Genomic DNA, 22,595 nt, shown 5'->3' on the forward strand with positions numbered 1-22,595 from the left:
TTTTGTTTTTTTTTTTTTTTTTTTTAGTGGAAGGGAGTTTATATACTTAGGGAGTTGGGTTATAACATAGAATATAAACCCTGGTCGGTTTGGCCAAGAAGGCCTCAACCTGGGTCTGGCCTGAGCCAAACTTACATCCCTATGATCTATTGCTCTTAATTGGAAATATCAGGGAGAGAGAATATCTGTACTTCACATGTAAATTGTTTATAAAGTTGTTTTCTAATATGAAAAATAATATTTTATTTATCAAGTTTTATTTGAAATATAGATATTTTTTTTACTTCCAATCATGTTCACTGAATCTCTAAAATAGATATTCCAGCCAACAACTCGCTCAAGTTTTGTCCACGAAGGGAGTGACTTGACCCAAAATCCTTCTACAATTCTTTGGCGAGGTTGCCCAATCCTTTTAATTCTCAACTCTCTTAACACCATAAAGCCATTGAACAAAGAGATTTGGGCTGGTAGCATCAAAGCCGCATCCTGGAGATCTTCCACAACTGATTTAACAATAAACTCTACCCATCTATAGACATTCACATCTTCTATGTCGCTCAAGCTATAATTGATAAGGAATTAGAATAATTCCCATTTACTATATCTCCTTTAAGTCACAACATATCTTTTCTTTTCCACCAAGAGAAAAGGTCTTCAGTAGAATTGAATCTATACCAATGAAGATTAAGAAAAGAAAGGAACTTGTTCTAAACCTCCACTAATAGAGTGAAATTTAGAAAGATATGGGAGCTGCTTTCATAGTTATTGTGGCAAAGCACACATGTTGAAACTAATGGAACGACACGCTTGCACACCATGTCATCAGTGGGAAGGCCACCATGCACCCATTACCATGTAAAGGTTGATTGCCTTGGTTGTAGCCTTTTGTTCCAAACTATACCAAATCAAGGAACATTCGGCCTATGATCATGAAATAAATTCAAAGCAGACTTAATCGGAAAAGATTTTATTTTAGGAGCAGCCCACACACTTTTATCTCCTGAGAGTTGGTAAAGGAATCTGCATGGAGAATGTAATCTGAAACTGTGAAGAAAAATTATAAAAGAAAAACCAATCCCAAGCATGAAGCTTACTCTAAAGAAAAATCCCCAAACCAACAATGCTTCCAACAGTTAATTTGAGAAGCCTTGAGGCCCATAGACCAAAGAGGACAATATTTTGTCAAGGTTAATGGGGCCCCACAGCATTTCAGATAGTACTAGAGCGGATTCCAATAGCATGTGGGCACAACGCTAAAGGGGGATGAATGTGGCACCAAAAAATATAGCAAGTATACCGAACATGCTTGGAAGACCAGTTAGGTGTCCCTACAAAAAACACAGCAAGTACTAGGGTGTTTGGGAGATCAATGAATGTGTGCAAACTTTAGTCCCACATTGCCTATGTGGAGGTTACTGGGCTAGTTGATAACCTTTAGCCTCTTTAACATAATACAACACATTTTAAAGCCTTAAAGCCTATGGATAAAAAATGGCAATATTGTGCTAAGATTAACGGGGCCATGGCGTTACATGACTGGCTAAGATGTTGGTCTCTTACAGAGTTCTTGCTACTCCATTGCCAAGATGTGTTAGATCCTTTGCAAAAGATCTTGCAAGCATTCCTCATCTCACAGTCCACAGTTTTTTTTTCCTCCCATAGAGCAATTAGATTAGGAACCAGATTAGGAAGGGTGGATGTATCAAAGTGGAAAGAGAGACGTGGGAGAGATTTAAGGGGTTTGTTGGCCAGGCTAACATAAAACAATGTTAGGTTGGAATCTGTAGGAGATTTGTTTCCTGATAAGTGTGATAAGAGAGAAATTATGACCAAATAATTTATTTCATCATATCTTTTCGTTTTGTAAGGAAGTCAAGTTTAAAGGAGCAAGGTGACCAGTCAGCAGCTATTTTACGCTGCCTTTGGTTGTTTTTGTATGATCTACAATCTTAAATGTATCGTTATAGAAATTTTTTACTGTTACCTTTGGATTCACAAATATCCTCCTAGGTTTCTATATATTTTAAAATACCCTTCGAAATTATCTCTAGGATTACCAAAAGTTTTTATAATTATTTTCCACCCCTGTTTATTATTCAATTAAAAAATAATGTTTTTTTCTATCCAAAAAGTTTTCTTTCTATATTTTAATACGACACACGTACCTAAAGGTATTTTAGGAACATGAGTAAAATTTACAATGGAAGACAACAAGAAAATGATTCTAGAAAAATCAATAAAAATTTATATATCAGTTGTGTAAATTCCAAATTTAGCTAGCCTTCCTAACCATATCTCAATTGAGAAAAGTTTTTTTCCATCGTACAGTATATTCTCAACGATGCCTGATATGAATACAATTAATATCAATCACACAAATAGGGATAGTTTGTTAGCATAGGAGGAGTGCTTTGCAGTTTAGATATAAAAAGGCTTGGTGTTTTTTCCATCATATAGATCAAGCTTATTGCGTTCTCCACAAAGGAAAAGTAGTTGTAGGAGAGTGTGCCCTGGTCTTCTCTTCTACAGTTCTATCATGGTATAAAGTGCTCAAACTTTTTGAGACTAGCTGGCTTTTTAGGGTTTTGGGTTTTGACTTCATCTCATATGTAGCTACAAATTTAGGATAAATACCGTGGGACAAAGTTTTCTAAAGTCAAGGTGAATGAGAATCTATTCATAGTGGCACATCAGATTGAGGGAAGGGAAATTTTCGAGAAAATACTAAAACCCTACAATAGTGTGTGAACTGTGCTTTAGCGGTGATGGGAAACTTTCTCCTTGTAATTATTTGGCTCCCTTATTATTATTTGGGTTTTGTTATTGCAGGGTCAATTAGCTGTTTTGATTACCCTCTGTGTGGTTAATTATTGGATAATCGCCACTGCAGCTCAAAAAAGCTTTAGTGTTGTTGACTATGGAGCTGTGGGTGATGGCAGAAGAAATGATGCCAATGTATATGCTTTTCTATTCTCTTACTGTGTTGCAGTCATTTTGTATTTCACTATTTTTCTATTTTTAGGGAAAAGAAGAGCGAAAGGTAGTGGGACCTCTACGCCTAGACATGTAGGGGTAAAATAACCGCAATCCTTCATGAAAGGAGAAAACCCACCCCTGTTGATTCTTTTGCGCCTCGCATTGGCTCCACTCTGGTGTAAGGGTCACACTGCCTTTCACAGATTGCTCTCCGATTCTATTATTACAGGAATTAATTAATACATGTGTTTTTCTAGGCATTTTTGAAGGCATGGAGTGACGCATGTAATTTTGCAAGTGGTGTTCCTACCATCTTTATTCCTCAAAGAAAAACATTTTTGGTGGAACACTTGACTTTGAAGGGCCCTTGCAAGGCTAACAAAATCAATGTAAAGGTATGCGGAGATTATATTTATAACAAAAAATTGCTTCTGTTAATATAGAATCATGGTTGATGCAATCAAAAGTTCTATCATTTTATCTTATAAGATTACTTATGCTTGAGTACTAAACAAAGTAGAATAGTGGATTAAGATTTGCGTTCTGATTTCAAGTTGTCTTTAATGCAGATTCACGGTAATATTAAAGCACCAAACAGCCCCTCAGCATGGAATGGGATGGACTCAAGTCGATGGATTTGGTTCGATGGCATCAATGGACTCACCATCAGTGGTCCCGGTCTGATTGATGGCCAGGGCTCCCTCTGGTGGAAACAATCATGCAGATATAATAATTCCCCGGTACATCGATTTGATTTCTTCTTTTCTTTTCTTTGAAATTTAAATTCCTAGTATGCTTCTGTTTGGCAAGAAATTAGTAGGGAAAAAAAAAATGAAAAGTTTTCCTTCACATAGGAATGGTCGGTAATAGTCTCCATTGTTCTCCTACACCCTGTGGAACCATGGGTGTGGAAAAACTTGGTCCCTTACAAAATCTTATAATTTTACACAAAAAAGAAAAAAAGAAAAATCACAATTATATATATATATATATATATATATAAATATAATCACAATTATATATATATATATATATATTTTTTTTTTTTTTTTCTTGCCAAGTAAACATTGTGTTAATTTTTCATTCGAACGAGTAAGCTTAATTATGGTTTTTTGTTTTGTTTTTTTTTTTTTTCAGGGATGCACCTCTCTTGCTCCAACCGTAAGTATCATGGAGAGGATAAAAAAAGATTGAAAAAATCTCTTTATTATAAAAAGAATGAAGTAAATATAGGATAAAAGGATTGAAAAAATCCCATTCATTGTAGAAAGAATTTATAGAGGAGTTTTAGAAAATAAGAGATTGAAAAGAGGGATTACTTACCAAATAGTGAAAATTTACTTTCTCCACAGGCGCTTTGGTTCTCTAGCTGCAAACGACTCACCCTAAATAACATGAATCTGGCAAACAGTCCCCAAACCCACATCCTCCTTATTGGGTGTCAACATGTCCTATTCAATACCATAAAGATAAAGGCACCAGGGTCGAGCCCTAACACCGATGGCATTCACATCCAATCTTCTCAATTCGTGAACATCTATCATTCAAACATTGAGTCTGGTATATATGCCTTTCCTCCTCTCATTCTCTTACAACTTTCCATGTTAATATATTCTTAATCCTTTCTTAATTTAAAATAATCTTGATTTTTTTTCTGCTTTCTAAATCTAAATCTCATGATGATAACAGGTGATGATTGTATTTCCATTGGGGATTTCACTTCCCATATAATAATCAAGTCTGTTAATTGTGGTCCTGGTCATGGTATAAGGTGGGTTTGCATTTATATTAAATGATCAATTAAGGGGATTCTGATCCTCTCCAATTGCACTGGCGTCCAGTCTTATCTGACGGTTGAAAACATCTTGGGCACATATCTTAAGAACTTTTTCAACTGTTAGATACACGGTGGACACTCAGCACTGCTGGAGAAGAACATTGGATGCACTTTTAACTTCTCTTATATATATACATCAGCATTGGAAGCCTAGGCAAGGGACCCAATGGGCCAACGGAAGCGCAAGTGGAGAACATTACTGTGAGTGATGGACACTTTGTGGGTACTACCAATGGCGCAAGGATCAAAACATGGCAGGTACAGATCTTTTCCCTTGTGGATAACCACCCCGGCCCATCTCATACCGTTCATGAGGTGTGGGGATCAGATCCCCTCTTTTACGGCTAATCACCCCAGCCCATCTCACACCATCTGTGGGAGTGGAACCCAACTCCATAAGAGTACCATAAAGTGGGATAAAATGGGGTTGTTTTCTTTTGGGAATTATGGTAGACATGCATGATATATACAAGACACCAAACTAAGGTTGTGTTTGGTAGTCACCTAGAAAAACGTTTCTAACATTTTTCGTTCTATGGGAATAGAAGATCGGAACAAAGTATTCGGTGTCAATTTGGTGTTTTTCAATTTTTTTGGAACGAAAAGGGGGAAAAACGCTAAATGATGGAATGACGGGACAATTTCGGTTTCATTCCAAATACAAAAAAATAGTAAACAACTAGGGTAATCATTCCTGATACATGTTCACCAAACACAACTTTTTTGTTCTAAAATGACATTTTGATAGAGAAATTGAAAATTCTATTTTGACACAAAACGTCGTTTCTGAAACTGAATGACTACCAAACGCAACCAGTATAGCATAAAAATTAAAAAGCTTCAATTCACTATATTTTAGTCTTCTTCTTGCTTTCTTTCAATAGGGTGGACGTGGTTACGCCCGAAAAATAACATTTGAACAGCTAAATTTCATCAATGTAAAGAATCCTATTATCATTGATCAAAGTTATTGCGCAGTAGCGGGTGCATGTGAAGAACAGGTGAGGTTTTGATACAATATCTTGTAATTTGTGTTACTAAAAGTATATTAGTTACTGAATCTGTTTATGATATGCTTTATTTGATCGAAGCCAAGCGGTGTTCATGTAAGCGATGTAACCTACAGAGGAATTAGAGGAACATCAAGTACTAAAGAGGCTGTGAATTTCAATTGCAGTCATGCCATCCCCTGCACCGGAATATTAATGGACAAAGTAGAGTTGGTTCCGGCTAAATCTGGTCAGAATCTCATTTCTAGATGTGCCCATGCTTATGGAAGGGCTGAAGGAGCATGCCACCCTCAAAGCTGTCTAAAAGCAAGCTGATATCACTTTGAGATTTTCCCTGTGGTGTGTAGTGTTTGTAAGATTTATTTGCAAATTTATGTATTGCTCCAGGGAATTAGGAAAGGGAGATTCACATTGTTTCATAAAATGGATAATGGGATCGAGTTAAACTACTCTTGATGAATCCTTTCTGTAAACAAATATTCAATAAAAATGAGAGTTAAAATTTGAAATAAAGATTGAAATTTCAGAATCTGAGTTGACTATACTTGCTCCAGATTCGCTAACAGGTAATCCAACAATGAGGTCTGGTTTCCCCCATATTGACCATTGTGTTATGAGGTTTGGTTTCTTCAGTAAAACCCAACAATTGTTTATTGTTTTCTTCTCCTGATTGATTTGATTTGCAGTTCTTGCACAAAAGGTTCTTCGGTGCTAAAGAACATAATTATTATTAGTCGAAATAATGAAATGATTCTGTTGATACATTCAATTAATGAAACGTTTCACAATTAGTGAACTGGATTTTTTGTCAAACCTAAATTTTTCGTAGATTCATAAAGAATCGATCTATTTAAACCATGATCGTGAGCAAGTGTATAAATAAACTCCTGAAAGAAAAGTGGATATAGGAATTCTTGTTCGATTGGCACTACATATATAATCTATATATTATAGATTCAAAAAAATGTGGTTGTAGAATAAATAAGGAAGAAATAGGAAAGAATTCGGGTTTATTCAATAATTCAATATTGATAAAGATACAATAAGCAAGCTCGGGCCCCTGTTTGTTGCTTTATTGGTGGAGTCCCAATGAAAAACCACCCGATTGAGGATAATCCGCCCTTTTTTATAGATCCAGTTATTTCATCTATTTAATCGATCATGTTCCCATGAACACTCATTGGACAAATATGCCAACAGTGCAATGTCTGGGAACTTTTAATCAAAACCAGTCCTTTTAAAGCTCTTGATACTTATTCTTTCATTTTCTTTTTTGCTAAAGATCAGCAAAGGAATATTATAGAGAGAGAAAGAAAGAAAAATATATATGCAATGCTTGGGAACTTTTAACCAAAACCAATCCTTATTAAGTTCTTGATACTTAATTATATTTAATTCTTCTTCACAAGAAAAATAACTTAGAACATCTTCTATACTCACCCTGATGTCTCCATTCCATCACAGTCTATATAAGTTTATCAAATTGGTTCCCCAACAAGAGCTTCGTGCTAAGCGTCCATCGCCTTCATCTTCATTCCAAACAACAATCAACAAAGGATGAACAACAATTATTTCGTCGCTAGGACGCTAATGGTAATGGGAAGATCGAAGGCTTTGAACTCAGATCCTACCTTTCCTCCATTGGAGAGCTCATATCACCTAAGGAGGCTCAAGTTATGATTATTGATCTGGATGCAGCAGGCGACAACAACTTGATGCTCGATTTCAAAGATTTTGAGAAGTTGATGGAGCGTGAAGGTGGGGATAATGATCTGAAAAGAGGCTTTGAGATGTTTGCATTGAAGGGTTCTGGGTTCATTACAACAGAGAGCTTGCAGAGGATGTTCAGTGCTCTTGGATACAAAATTTCAAATGAAGAGTGCAAGACAGTCATACAGGTATTCGACCTCAATGGCGATGGTGTGCTTGATTTCTCTGAGTTCCAGCAGTTGATGGCTTAATCATGATATCAATGTTTGCACCTGTTCTATGTTTGAGTGTTAGCTTTTGCAAATAAGTTTACAGTCTGTTCTAAAAGTAATGGCCTTTCCTCTGTTTGGTTAAGAAGTCCCAATGCAAGTGGGGTTAGGCAATAGGGCTGTAATTGTGTCTGTAAAGACAGTTGGTGTCTTATAATTAATAATTATGAACAGGTTTGCTATGTGATGAGTATGAAGTTTTAGCTTAATTGGTAATGCCTTGTTACCTCAAAAAGGTGGCAATTTTGCTTTTGGAATTTGAGAGTATTACCATGTATCTCATGTGGTGTTCGCAATAGAAAAGAAGCAAATTTTAACAACTTTCAAGCATATATTAATCCTAGTTCAACTAGGGGTGCAACTTTGATTATGTTGGCCTGAACCCGTCCAGAGGTAAGAATTCTGATCCTGAGGGCAGGTTAGGGCTGAAATTTTTTGGCCTTGAGTCAGGATCAGGCTGAGCGAGGATTGAGGCTTGGGTTAGACCTTGTCTTGGCTAAGTCCAACTTGATTTTTACCTTGATTTGTATATATATATATATATATATATATACTATTTACCTTGATTTATACTTTTTACTATTATAGAAGTGCATGTACTCATGCTTCGTGGCTAATTTTTCCCTTGACTATTTTATCATTTATTTTTACTTAAATTCACTTTCTCTTTTTTTATCTTTTTTTCATTTTTTTTTTCTTTTGCCTCCCAAATTATTGGCACCCTTTCTATTTTTTATCTAGATATTTCTAACTTTTATTGTTTATCTTCAATTTTAATTTAATTGAGAAAATCTTCTCTTTCCTTTTCTTTCTTTAACTCTCCCCTTACCCACGATCTGATTTTTTTTGGTAAATAATAATTTTTTGTTAGATTTGATAAATAATCCATGGTAGAGAATAAGGGCATTTGAAAGTTTTTCTTTATTTGGTAAACTCATATTGTTCTACCAAAATAGTTGAGAAAATCTTATCTTTCCTTAACTCTCCCCTTGCCCACGATCTGAATTTTTTTGATAAATAATCTTTTTTTTTTTTTTGTTAGTTTTGGTAAATAATTCATGGTACAGAATAAGGGCGTGTGATAGTTTTTCCATATTTAGTAAACTCATATTGTTCTACAGAAAAAAAAAAAAAAAAAAAAAAAAAACTTTTATTCTACCAAAAAAAGTACCATGTCTTCACATTCTCTTTCTTTTTTAATCTTAAATAACCCTAATATATTGTAGCCTCCACCGAATATCCTTGATAACTTCTCCCTCTCTATTTCTCTCTAAATATTTTTTGATTGCCATTAATAATGGTTATTCTTGTTTAGAAGTTTTGTGCTCCTCTGTCTACCCATCATCAAAGAATTCATGGTAACCTTTCTAGCCAAACAGCTTCGATCCAATGATAATGACCGGTGTCTTCTTTATAAATATGGAGTTTTGCATTCCTCTAACTCACGCTCTTCTTCTGTTGTACTCTCTATTTTTTTTACCTTTCCATAACAATTTTCTCTCCCTTATTACGTACAGTAAAACAAAATCTGCTAAAGAGGAGGTGGTTATTTTCTATTTTTTGTGTTTGATTTTGCTTCTGTTGAATGTTCTCTAATTTGAACCTGCAGTCAAATAAATCAATTGGAGAAGTTGTATTCGAGGTTGTAATTTAACTTTACAAAGTTCAAACTAGATCAGCCTTGCATCATAATATGTTTTGTTTTTGTTTTGTTTTGTTTTTTTGTTTTTCCTCTAATCCTTTGTGTCTTAAACCCTTGTTTGAATTATTTTTGTTTTCTTTCCAATTTAGATTGAAATAAATTGAACCTTACAAAAATTTGGATCAGTAAATTTTATAAAGGATAACTTTAGAATGCATTTAGATTGTTGTAGACATTTAATTTCTCTGCCACCTGACAAATATTCACACGTGTATCTGCACATGTCTATTTTTCTAGTATATATCATACTACTATTAAAAAATATGTACTTCCTGTCTTTTGTATAGTTTTTCAAAAAGACAAAAAAACCAATGACATCTACCAAAAAAAATTTTAAATAACCAAAAACACTAATTTTTTTTTTTCAAATGACCAAAAAACCCCTCAAAATGGAAGATGAAAAAAATAATAATTCTCTCTCTCTCTCTCTCTCTCTCTCTCTCTCTCTCACACACACACACACACACACACACACAACATTGAATGTGACACCCAAGAATACATGCAACGTGCCAAACCCATTTGGGAGATTAGTGAGATATCCCCACCAAGAACATGACAAGCACTAGGGGATTCGGGAGATTATTGAGGGTGTACAAACTTTAGCCCCACATCACCTAGGGGGAGGTTGCCGGGCTAATTTAGAACTTCTAGTATTCTTACAAGGCATAATACATTTTAAAGCCTTAAGGCCCATGAGTCAAAGAGGACAATATTATACCAAGACTAATGGAACCAGGCGTTGCAATGTATAAAAGGGTTTTCAAAATTAATTTGATAGTAACATCATTATATCAAAAGTTGTCATTATCATATGCATATTCTCCAATACACATGTGAAATGAACCTATTACTCATATTGAGATAAAATAATTGTGCAAAAACACAATAAAGTAAGATTACAAATCATTTGACAGTTTGAAGGGGTGTCAATAAGAATTTGGTGAAAATTCATTCATCCAAAAATAATGAGACATGTCGATTTCAGGTTTTTTTGCAAGATTGTCTTTCGAGGTTCCAAACCCAAATTAACACCTTTAATTTTAGATCAATGTATAAACAGAGCCTTATATTTATGTGATATGTGAATGGAGTGTTCTATCCATTGTGGATATATTCCAAACCCAAATTAATATCCTTAACTTTAGTTCGATGTATAAATAGAGCCTTATATTTGTATGACATGTGAATGGAGTGTTTTGTCCATTGTGGACGCGAGACTGTCCGTCTTCACTTATTTATGGCACTCGAGCGAAGATGCTATACAAATTCATCCCCATGCGCCATTGGCATGGTGTTGCATGTATAATGAGAACATAGCTGCCGAGTATCATGATCTTGGAATCCAAAGCTAACACTTTTGTGTTGTGAGTCTGAGGGAGTAAAAACCAAATTTTTTTATTCTTCTATTGATTTTCAGAGCTGCTACTAGGTGATCGACCTATCGGACATGGTGAAAAAGCAAGTGAAAGAAGGACCAACGACGATCCTATCCTAAAGGAGAAGGAGGAGGAGGAGGAGGAGGGCTAAGCATATGGTCCGAAGCTAAGATATTTTGAGTTCATGCCACGATGATCTATATGAAAGGACAATCTTGTTGATGCATTCCTATTGAGAAAGCAAAAGAAAAGAGATCTTCTTTTGAATAAGAAAACTGGGTACGTAATTATTCACCAACGCCAGATGATTCAGATACCCAGGGGGCCCTCTTTGAGAACTGGGTGTTCAACCCCTTGTTTTTGAAACAACAAATTCCTCCAAGCAAAAGAACACAACGTTCCCATGAACATTGGTTGAGAAAATATGCCAATAATGCAATGTTTGGGAGCTTTTAACTAAAACCAATTGTTTTAAATATCTTGATATTTATTCTTTTATACACATCAAATGATTTGGCTTTTGGGAAGGTCACATCATTGGATGAATATATGCATCCATGCCGAACCCATCAGCAAATATATAGTACAATTCGATATGGGTCAATGTGGTTACATCCGACCTATATTAAAGTACTAGCATGTGATTAAGACACGTACCTACGTCCCAACTGACCATCTAGATCATAAATGCAATACTTTAACAACCATAATTAAATACAAGATCATCTAGTAAAAATCAACGGAAGAAATATATAATCATGCATTCAGAATTTACATTGGTGACAATCTATATGATAACAAAAATATTTACATTATGTTATACTGTTTACATAGTCACATTACATATTTGTCTCATCTAGAGTTTACATATCAAAACATCAAACTACACTATAAGCACAATCATCACATGTGAATCAAGATCAGATCATGCTCCTCGATCTCTAGCATCCACTAGTTTTTAGCTACTGGTGTGGTCATCTCATATGAGGCTGCCGTCAAATTTCCTGTATTAGCATTAAAAAAGAAACAACCACATTGGATGAGCTTCACTAAGCCCAATGTATACATACACAATGTATATGAAATGCAAGATTCAACACATTATCACAATAAATGCACGAGTTCATTCTCATTATATAACCTAAACAACAAAACTAAGTCTGTGGGTTTAAGTGCTACTGTAACGCATTAGATAGTATCCCTGGTCCCGGAATGCATCATCGGTCACTCAGTGATACAAACTCTAGTTGCGGTTAGAAGCTTGTCGATCCCAGAATGCGAGCTTGGTCTACCAATAAACCCCTGTTAACCTCCTACTAGCATGCCACGAAACCAGATTTACCATCAACCACGTCGGGTTATGTTCACCTCTGATAACAATCACATTGTACCGCATACGTGGTATTCAAAAAAGATTCATCGGACCTACACATAGATTATCCAACACTTCCCCCTTGTTGGCAAAGGGTCATAACACTGGATTTATTATTCATAACCATATGTTACTATGTGATATGCACATATCATTCATCAATATTACATACGTTGAAACACGGTATCGAAATCCTCCTTCGGCCACACCGTGTTCCACACTCGACATTTTCACATATACAATACTTATCGCATGCATTCAACTGAATTTGAAACGTCACTACTATCCACTCTCACGTACATTATCATCTTTAGCAACACACATAACATATCAAGAAAATTAGCAATAACATGGTAAACTTATACATCATCATGTTCATAAAAAAAGAAAATTTTTATATAAACACTCCATAAATTAAAAAAATTATCCACTCACCTTCCTATAAAAGTATATAAAATATAGAAATCTCTTCATCGTGTAGCCTCACTGTAATCTCGGTTGTTGACCTAGCAATTAGGGTGGAGTTAGGTTGTTAACTATACTCTTAAAACATCCCTTTTGAATTCCTAATTAAACCTCTTAACCATATATGAATTATGGATTCATCAATTGCCATCTAGATGGTGTCTCATTGGTAGGTACCACCGGTGGATGCGACAACAACTCAGAATTCTGAATTTTTTCGACCGATTGATGCCTTCGGTGGATGTGGGATCCACCGGTGGTGATCAACTGGTAAGGTCTCTGCCCAGATTTTCATTTTCTGGGTATTTCAACCCATATGGTTCCTATGATTTAGTGAAAAACTGATTAGACAGTGTGATTTAACCTCATGTTTGATTTGGAACCCGAATATATGAATTTTATATCTTAGGTCTAGGGATGAAAATTAGGCTGCATGCAAGGGAAAACATGCATGCATATGTCAATAAAATTACAGGATTTTACATCTTTACATTGGGTTCCTTTATGGCTCTATATAGTTACCCCATGACATGGTTTTCATTTAATGCCCCATAGGTCTCAATTAACTCATTATCTTCTAGAATCCTAGGTAATCTAGTTAGGTTGCATGTTCCTAGTTTAGATAGAGTGGAATAGGATCATGCAAGCAGAGGATCATGTTCAGCCAAGTAGTTTCAGCTGAAACGAAACCACACCCTAATTTAGGTTCTATAGAATTAGAGAGAGAGAGAGAGAGAGAGAGAGAGAGAGAGAGAGAGAGAGAGAGTGATAGTTCTCCTACATTAAGTGTGTGAGTGTAGGTTGTAGGAGATCCCACCCTTAAGCTCTTCTTCTCCTTTCTCTACTTCTTTCTTCAATTTTGTGAAATGAACAAATGAAGAAAGAATGCACATTATATACATATGCTACTCTCAATAAAGCATGTTTGGCAAAATAATCCATTTTTCATGAAAAATGATTAATTCATTAATTGATCTATGTGGGTCCACCTCTTGACTGCAAGTAAGTTTAAATGTTCACTTAAATTAAGGGGGGGGGGGGGGGGGGGGGGCAAACATGGAAATGCATTTGGAATTCACAGTTGCAAAACTCCAGGTTCCACGGGCAAATAATGCATTCTAAGCAGTACAACACCACTTGGGGATGCCACCCGTCTAATCCACTGGTTATGATCAAACGGTGAACCTTTCTGTAGTCACTTTGACTAGAATTCCTCCAGTGTCTTTGCTCAACTGATTATGAAGGATCATTTCTTCTTTCCTCACAGTAGATTGTAGCAATCCAAAAGTCACTAGTGTTGTTACTATCATGATCATCATCTAATATAGGAATGTAAAATAATTATATCAAGAATTGGCTGTAACAAAAAAAATTAGAATAAGTTGAGAAGGAAAACATTTAAAAAAAAAAAATGTTAATGCATAATACTAATAAGACATGCAAAACACATTTATATTGAAAATTGCTCACAAAAACTTATGCATTCAAAAGACTAAAGACATGCATAGTGAATTCATATTAAAAATGCTCCTTCATTCATTGGATAGTACATTTATACTGAAAGTTGCTCACAAAAACTTATGCATTCGAAATACTACTGAGACTTGTATAGTGCATTCCTACTAAAAATGCTCAAAACAAACAGATAATAAACAAACCTAGAGTAAATATGAAAATTCACCAATATATTAATAGATTGTAGGGCTGGCCCATACTCTCTATTCTCAACTACCAAACATTTCCAAAGAGTGAAAATCCATACATGTCAAGTTTTTCAATTTCACGAATGACCAATAAAGAAGCCATGCATGTCTCTTCTAGTTTTTTTTTTTTTTTTTTTTTTTAAATAACAGTAACTGATTTACATAAAGTTTCCACTAAAGCCATGTCTCCTACTCCATTCCACTACCTCCACATACTCATATAACTCCCTCTAACGACACCAATACCTAACTACCCACATAAGAACCATGCCGCATCATCGGGTCACAAATCGCATATTGTTGCACGTAACATTAACATGATACATGCAAAAGGAGAGTTGGTGGTTATGTGGCATGCGTGGACTACATGTGCTCTAGGCTGGGGGTGTTTAACATGGTTAGTTGATTAGTTATGCAGTTTATTTTTATTTTATGTAGTATTATATCATTATTTTATATAACTGTTCCATGATAATGTTGTGTTATTGCGGGAGATTATTGTTAGTGATGGGGAGATATACTAGGAGTGGTTATAGGAGAGGAAGTGGGGTGTGTCGTGGGTTATCTTGTATGAGATAAATATGTGGTTTAATGATATTGAAGATAGTCTTTGAATTTCTTAATAGTTCTTCTCGAAAGAGTAAGGAGGTATTGACTTCCTCTATAGACCCAAGAGGTGGGCTACCTCCTAATCAGTTAACCCCAACTTTTTCATATATTTTTTCTCTTACCTCCACCCCTATTTTCTTTCTTTTTCCTCTACTGTGTCTCCCTTTAATGCATGTAACAGTGGTATCAGAGCCAATGAATCACCCACCTGTGGAGCAGAATCTTAATAAGATTTATGACATTCAAATGAGGAACCTTATTGGATGAAATCTTGAAAAAAATATTTGCATTGTCCAAAACACTCCCTAAGAAATTTGACTCTACTATTGCAACAAAGCACGCGGAACAACCAACAAGGAAGAAGAACAAGAAGACAAAGGAGGAGAAGAAGAAGAAGATGAAGAAGAAAAAGTTCAAGAAGAAGAAGAGAAAAAAAAAAAAGGAGTAGAAGCGAAAGGAGAAGAAGATAAGGAAGCCACAAAGTAGATCATTCACCACGTTCTTCACTTTTCAACCATATATGATAAAGAAGATGCTCTCCATTCCAAATTGCAATTAGCCAAAGCAATTTGAGAGTAATTCTACGAAGATTTGGGATTCAGGTGAGATTACTAAGAAGATTTAGTTCCTAAAATGGGCCTTGAGGATAAGGCCATACTCAAGGGGTAATGATCATGATACTTGCATAAGGAAGGTTGGTGGCTATGTGGCGTGCATGGGCTACATGGGCTCTAGGTTGGGAGTGTTTAACATGGGTAATTAATTAGTTATGTGTTTTGTTTGTTATTTTATATCATATTATATTGTTATTTTATGTTGTTGTTCCACGATAAGGTTGTGTTGTGGAGAGATGTTATTGTTACTGGTAGGGAGATGTGCTAGGAGTGGTTATAAAAGAGGAAGTGGGGTGTATCGTGGGTTATATTGTATAAGATAACTATTTAGTTTAATGATAAGGAAGATAGTCTTTGAATCCCTTGGGGAGCGTTTGATTGCTTGAATTTATAGAGATTAATATCTTTTAAGAATGTAACTCCATAGAGTATGGTTCCTTAGAATTGTATCTTTGAAAAAATAACTGTTTGGTTACTACAGATTATATATGGTGATTCTCTTTGAATAACTGTTTGGTAACCATGATTCCGTTTTTGGGTAACACCTAGCCATAGTTAGGGATTTTAGAAAGAAGAAAAAAAAAATGCAAAAATCGAAGGTTGACGACGATGGATTAGCGAGGTGGAGAAGAAGAAGACTTGAGAGAGAGAGACTGAGACAATTTTGCCTCCACAAATCACAACCATGGTCATGGATTTCAAAAAAAAAATACAAAAATTGAAGGTAGACGACAATAGATCAAAGGAGAGGAAAAAGAGAGTTGAGAAAGACTGAGACAAGTTTGCCTCACTTTCCTGCGCAGCTTCAACTAATTTCACTTTGGCGCACAAGCTTGGGATGTAACGATGGAGATGGAGAAGCCTGATTTTCTGCCCTCACACAAGAATCACCCACTTTTATACCTAGCAAAGAATCGGGTTATGTGTAAAAAAGTAAAAAACTGGAATCACCTAATTTTTAGTTGAAACAAATTCTAGTGGTACTAAACACTTTCATTTTGTAAGAATCATGATTCTATGGAATTATATTCTGTAGAATCAAGCAATCAAGCACGCCCCTAATAATTCTTCTCAAAAGAGTAAGGAGGTACTGCCTTCCTCGATAGAGCCAAGAGGTGGACTACAGCCTAATTATCCAACCCCATCTTTTCCCTATATTTTCTCTTCCCTACACCCCTTTTTCCTCTACTTTGTCTCCCTTCCGTGCACTAACAAGCTACAACAACATTACATTCAAATGTCAATCCCATTGTTCAACATAGTGGGTCTCATAATGTAAAGCACCAAACCGACCCTACATTGTTAGGTAATCCATAATTTAACATTTCATGAAGATTTCACCGGTTCTCCTACTATTGGGAAGAAGCCGTTCAAGGCCTGAAGATCAGTGGTATGACTTGTGAACTGTAAGTCTAGGTGGTCTTATTTATGTATCCATCTCGTTATTCTATTGCCTTAGAAGATTGGATTGAAATAGGGCCACCCAATAGGGTTGGGTAGGGCCAAGTTTTTTAAAACCCCATCCAGACCTGAGTTCCATTAGCTAGGTTCTGGTTTGACCTAATCTTGACCCAAGGCCTGAAAAAACCAACCTTAATTCACCCTCAAGGCAGGGGTGGGCTGACCTCGATTAGCCTTCACCATAGGGAGGAGCAAGGGAGATGTAGGGATTAGATTGGATTGGGCTAGGGAGAAGAGGGAAAAACGAGGAAAACGAAAAAGAAAGAATAGGAAGAAGAAGAAGATAATGTTGGGTTCAGCATAAGGCCTCTGATTGTGGCTTGACCTGGTCATTGATTCACGATCAGAAATTCCCAATCTTGATGCGCCCTCAAGGCCAAAAGATCATAGTCCAAGCCTTGTTCGGCTCGGAGTGACAAGGCCAAATTTGCACCCCTAATTCGGAAACACCATCACTGAGAGGTTGGCCATCCCATAATAAAACAAAATATGGAGGCCAATTAAGGCTCTTTTGGTATCATTTTATTTTTGTTTATGGTGTATTAAAAAATAAAATTTATTTTCTTTGGGAACCTTGGATTTTAGAAGAGAAAATCGTATGGCTAATAAAGGGATAAGAGAAAATGAACATTGCTCACGACGCACGCTTGACCATAGTCAGCAAAAACAGAAACGGCAAAAAAACGAAAACGGACCTTGTGGATTTCAAAGAGTAAAATTTTTTGAACGATACGGTCAAATAAACGGTCAGAAAAGATACGAATTTTAAACATGTAGATTTCAAACAAATAGGACTAAAAAAACCATAGTATACTCATCCAAAATCTTATTGAGCAATGTGACTAGGTTATAGTGTTGTTCAATATTGTCAACATAGTCAGCACACTCTCGAAGTGATATATGTTCAGTTAGAGTTAAGAGGCATCACTTTAGAAATATTTTTCAGCAAATACGTCAGTTTATAGCTCAATTTTGGGGTCCGTGGATTGAATTTAATTTGAATGTAATATCATGAGAAATATAGTCTCTTGTGTTAGCTTCAAATTAGTGAAAAAATCAAATCGATTAGAGTTTGGGTGAGAAATATATGATCAACTAAATAGATATCATGTTAAAAAATTAAGTCTTAAAAAACATCATAAAATGAAAATATGTTTTAAATATGTTTAGAATGAGGAACGCTTGAAGTTTGCTGGTTTTTAAGTATCTAGTAACGCATAAGGTAAAACGTGTTTTAAATGGAAAAAACCTGAAAATTTAAACACGTTTTTGCCCACAGAGCGCTTGACTCGCTCTTGTCAGTTGGTTAAGCACCAAAATGACACCACCACTGCAACAACGCCACCGCCTCTTTCCTTGTCGCCGAGTCATCGTAGCAGTCGCCGCCGGCGGCGGCGGCGTTGAGAGTAGGCGTACTGTGGACCCTTCTCTCTTTTTCTCATTCCTTCTTGTCGTCTTTGACTTCTGGGGACGGGTGGCAAGATCCCTCACCATCGGGATATCGAGACGGCGATCCCCCAGCAGCATCATCGGCCCCCAGGCGCACCGCCGTGCCACATATGCCCACCACACAGTCCCTGGTTCTCTTGGCTCGTGCCCCTGATCTTCATGGTAGACGTTGCATTGTTTGTCTACACTATGTTCGTGAACGACTGCCCTGCCACCAGCGGCAGCGATCGTTGCCTCTTCTCTTCCTACCTCGGTAGGTTCTCATTCCAGCCCTTCTCTGAGAACCACATGTTCGGCCCTTCCGCGGCTACGTAAGCCCTTCTCTTCTTTGATGGGTTTCCCCTTAAGATCATAAATAACACACAATATCTTGCAATTTCCATTTGAAATTCTGTTTGTTAATGTAATCCAAGATTTTGTTGTTGAAGGTAGGAAAATGGGTGAAGTTTAGAATTTTTTATTATAAATAAGCCTTTATGGCTCTTGCCATTGGGAAGGTTATAGAGTAAATCCCCCGTACCCCCCCCCCCCTTTTTGTTTTGGTCGGGGAAAGTGCAAATTTGGATGGGGATCTACCGAAGGCTAAACGAGGTTTTGTATCTCTGTTCGTCCTCTGATTTGGTTCTAATGCTTTGAAGTTCTTGTGCTTGAATGCATATCGTAATGCTTTGGATTATGGCTTAGACAGAGAAAGATGTGTAGAAACAGGGTTTTGTTTCCATTCAATGGACCAAGATGTTTTCTGTAAAATAAATTTATTGAAGAGATGACATGATCTGCCAGAGTAGACATATGTCATTGTCTATCAAGGGAAGGATGATCAAGTTAAATAAGTGAAAATGATGAAAGTGCTAAAAAAAATTGAGTACATAGTTCTCTTATATGTTCTACTTTTTGGATTAGATGACCATTTTTTATGCACAAACAGGCTTTTATAGAAGGTGAAGGTGTATTCTGTTTGTGATTCTGGGAAGTCATAGTACAGCTTTGTAATGTTTTTAATGCCCAAGGTTGTCTGAAGTACTTGACCTTTTGGGCTTTTGGCCATGATGCTTGAGGTCTTTCCTAACCATTTGTTTTTTGATTAGAAATGTATGCTAACAGTTGATATTTTCTTGGCTTGAGGTTAAACCCTCACCATTGAACCCGTTATTTCCTCCTAAATTTTTAATTTGTAGGTGGTAGGAAGTTGGTTTTATAGTAGTTTCACTGTGGTATTGGCATGGTATTCATTATTCATATGAACAGCAGCATTCATGATAATCTTCAGTTATTCAATATGAACAAGGTGTAGGCCTTGTACATGGAGAAAGTTCCTCGTAGTCTACACGTTAATGGGTTAATGGTTGAGGTGATTGTTGTGAAAATAGAAGTTATAATTCTCTTCATGGATAAAGTTGGAAATGAATGATATAAGAACAGATGTTAGATATCTTAATGTTTTCAAGAGGAATAGTACATTTTGGATGGGATTGATTATTACTTTTCTTGCATATCCTGTTTGCATCTTCTCAGCGGCCTCTTCACAAATCATAACACCCCCCCCCCTCAAAAGAAATTGTGGATCCTTAGGTAATTTAAATACTCGATGGTACTAGTTCAAAAGTATTCTTTAGCAACTCATATCATAATTTTGTAAACATATTACTTTAAGTGTTTACATTCTACTGAACTTTGAAAACCAAACCCCCAATATGTAATCGTTGGGGGGTGGGTGTTACATTAAAATTAACCACTTTTTCTGTAACACATCACATCTAAATGATTATTTTGGTATGTTACAGAAGGAATTTTATTTATTTTGAAAAAGAAAATTTTGTTTAGAAATTAACTAAATGTGCTTAAGTTTTCATCTTGAAGGAACTTCATATAGGAGCTACTTTGTACCTTTCTAAGTTTTGCTGGTTAATGCTAATGGGAGCCCTTCAGCCAAAGTTAATTGTGAAGGAAGGTCAAAGATGGCGCCTGTTATCTTATATGTGGCTTCATGGTGGACTCATCCATTTGCTTGCTAATATGATGAGCCTTCTGTTTATTGGACTCCACCTTGAAAAAGAATTCGGCTTTTGTAAGAACCAGATATTTCGATGCAACCTCTAAGATTTTATCATCTGAAATTTAACTGATATTATCACTGTTGGCTTTGCAGTGAAAATAGGACTCCTGTTTGTTCTTTCTGGCCTTGCTGATAGCTTGTCATCTTCCATTAACCTTGAATCCTCCAAGGTTTCAGTTGGTGCATCAGGTGCACTTTTTGGACTGTTTGGAGCCATGCTTTCTGAGCTAATCATTAATTGGACAATATATACAAATAAGGTGCCCTCTCATTTATCTTGTTTTCATGGTTGACTCATAGTTTTTGCACATGAACTCATGCCTCATATAAGTTAGAAGCCATTTGTTAAGCATGCTTTGGTATTTTTTTCCTCCGTTATTCTTCTCCTTCTTTAAATCCACACCACTTGGATTTTTGTCTAATACAACTCAACAATGACTTAGCCTGGTCATAAAGTTGTCTGTTGCATGGCGATATGAAGGTGAACACCATTTTCTCTGTACTGTAATTGTGTATGGATGTGAAAAAAAAACATACTTCTTGGGTGTTCCCTAAATTAATGACTTTCCATCATCCCAGATTCACTTGCCTGTTCATCTGTTGTTAAATTATACAGTAGCTATTTGGAAGAAAATTGTTTCTATGTAATGGATTTGCTTTTACATAGTGTACAGCACTTTCAAGTCTTTTGGTGGTAGTTGCCATCAATATGGCTGTTGGTTACATCCCTGGAGTGTTATTTATATGGTGCTCAGCTCAGCCTAGTTTTTTTTTTTGCTTATTTATTACATCTCGACTTTCTTCTCTAATTTAGTTACTTGAATTCTGCAGCTATGCAGTTGGCTTATTAAAGCTGTACAGTGGCAAATTGACTGACTGATATAATACTCTTACAATTCCAATCTGACAAAGAAGCTGTTATTATATGTCCTACTTCCTATTTGTTAAGCATTGTAGGTAATGCATTGCCGACTGCCCTTATCAGCAACTTCTTACTGTTCGAGGCTTCTGTGTTAATTTCAGTCTAAAGGTGTGGCCGAAGATAAAGGACACAATAGCAATTCTTCAGAGGGGGGAAGGAGACAAATACCAACCCTGAAACTGTTATGGGTTCATCATCGATTGGAAGATGGTTGATTGTTAAGATGCCAGACACATCTGGCTTATGGAAATAGTTGTAGGTGAAATGCTTAGGATGATAGTGACCAAAATAGTACTAACCATAACTTTTTTTTCCACAGTAGGAAAGGCTGTAGAATAAAATCACATCCTGGAACTACTAGTGTGGAATTTTTCCCTTCCCCTTTCAATTGAGAGGTGGGATTTTTTACTTTTCACCAAATCAAAGAGATACCAAGATGCTACTACATCTGTGGCTGTTGATACATTTTTTTTTTTTTTTTTTAACACACCATATTTCTAGGACTGAGAAACACTGATCAACGGAGCATCGACATAGGTTCTCACTGCAACCATTTTAGTGAGACAGTTTCTTACAGAGATTCATCATCTCTGATTAATTCCACTTTACCTTACAGGCGTATACATGGCTACTCTTACCAAATATTTCATCTGTTCCTCTAGAAGTGCCTAATGAAATTCTCTTTCCTTTTCAGGGGAAACCTGATAAAAACACAAAGCTCTTGTGCTGACTTGTTTTCTATTGTTAGAAAGACTACAACATTGGTAGACGTACAATTTATTTACTCTTTAAAATTTGCTACTTTTAATACCCTTGAACAATAAAGGACTAGCGATTTTAATCAAGAAACGCCTCTACCAAGCGAACATATTTGACAAAAGGAAGGTCCTTATTAGTAAATCTGCTGGACTTGTTGAGATTGAAGATGGTTGTTCTGTCCTGAAGGGATCCCCATTTAAAACCACAGATATCTGGTGTGTTTACTCTCATGTCTGAATTCTGATGAACACAGATTATGAGTTTCAGATTTTGGAAAGTGCATCTCTTTACTTCTATCTGGG

At 36.1% G+C, this 22,595-nt stretch overlaps 3 protein-coding genes across 3 annotated transcripts in view; all 3 read left to right on the forward strand.

Moving 5' to 3' along the window:
* LOC122064844 (probable polygalacturonase At1g80170) overlaps positions 1–6,307 on the forward strand; it is a 9,807-nt gene extending 3,500 nt beyond the window's left edge. Inside the window, exons 2-10 of the mRNA XM_042628631.1 lie at positions 2,830–2,955; positions 3,234–3,371; positions 3,546–3,716; positions 4,114–4,137; positions 4,329–4,536; positions 4,666–4,747; positions 4,954–5,071; positions 5,698–5,814; positions 5,905–6,307. Coding sequence (XP_042484565.1) covers positions 2,830–2,955; positions 3,234–3,371; positions 3,546–3,716; positions 4,114–4,137; positions 4,329–4,536; positions 4,666–4,747; positions 4,954–5,071; positions 5,698–5,814; positions 5,905–6,138 — 1,218 coding nt within the window. The 3' untranslated portion in view covers positions 6,139–6,307. The remainder of the gene's footprint in view (positions 1–2,829; positions 2,956–3,233; positions 3,372–3,545; positions 3,717–4,113; positions 4,138–4,328; positions 4,537–4,665; positions 4,748–4,953; positions 5,072–5,697; positions 5,815–5,904) is intronic.
* A 956-nt stretch (positions 6,308–7,263) lies between these two features.
* Positions 7,264–7,936, forward strand: LOC122091027 (probable calcium-binding protein CML41). Its single transcript, XM_042660839.1, has one exon. The coding sequence runs from the start codon at positions 7,500–7,502 to the stop codon at positions 7,782–7,784; it is 285 nt and encodes a 94-aa protein (XP_042516773.1). The 5' UTR covers positions 7,264–7,499; the 3' UTR covers positions 7,785–7,936.
* A 10,406-nt stretch (positions 7,937–18,342) lies between these two features.
* Positions 18,343–21,979, forward strand: LOC122059370 (RHOMBOID-like protein 2). The gene is made up of 3 exons (XM_042622109.1): positions 18,343–20,624; positions 20,706–20,872; positions 21,636–21,979. Exons 1-3 carry the CDS (start codon positions 20,465–20,467, stop codon positions 21,747–21,749), a joined length of 441 nt encoding a protein of 146 aa, XP_042478043.1. The 5' UTR covers positions 18,343–20,464; the 3' UTR covers positions 21,750–21,979.
* Positions 21,980–22,595: the final 616 nt, after the last annotated feature.

Source organism: Macadamia integrifolia, chromosome 2 (assembly GCF_013358625.1).
Source record: "Macadamia integrifolia cultivar HAES 741 chromosome 2, SCU_Mint_v3, whole genome shotgun sequence".
Lineage (NCBI taxonomy): Eukaryota > Viridiplantae > Streptophyta > Magnoliopsida > Proteales > Proteaceae > Macadamia > Macadamia integrifolia.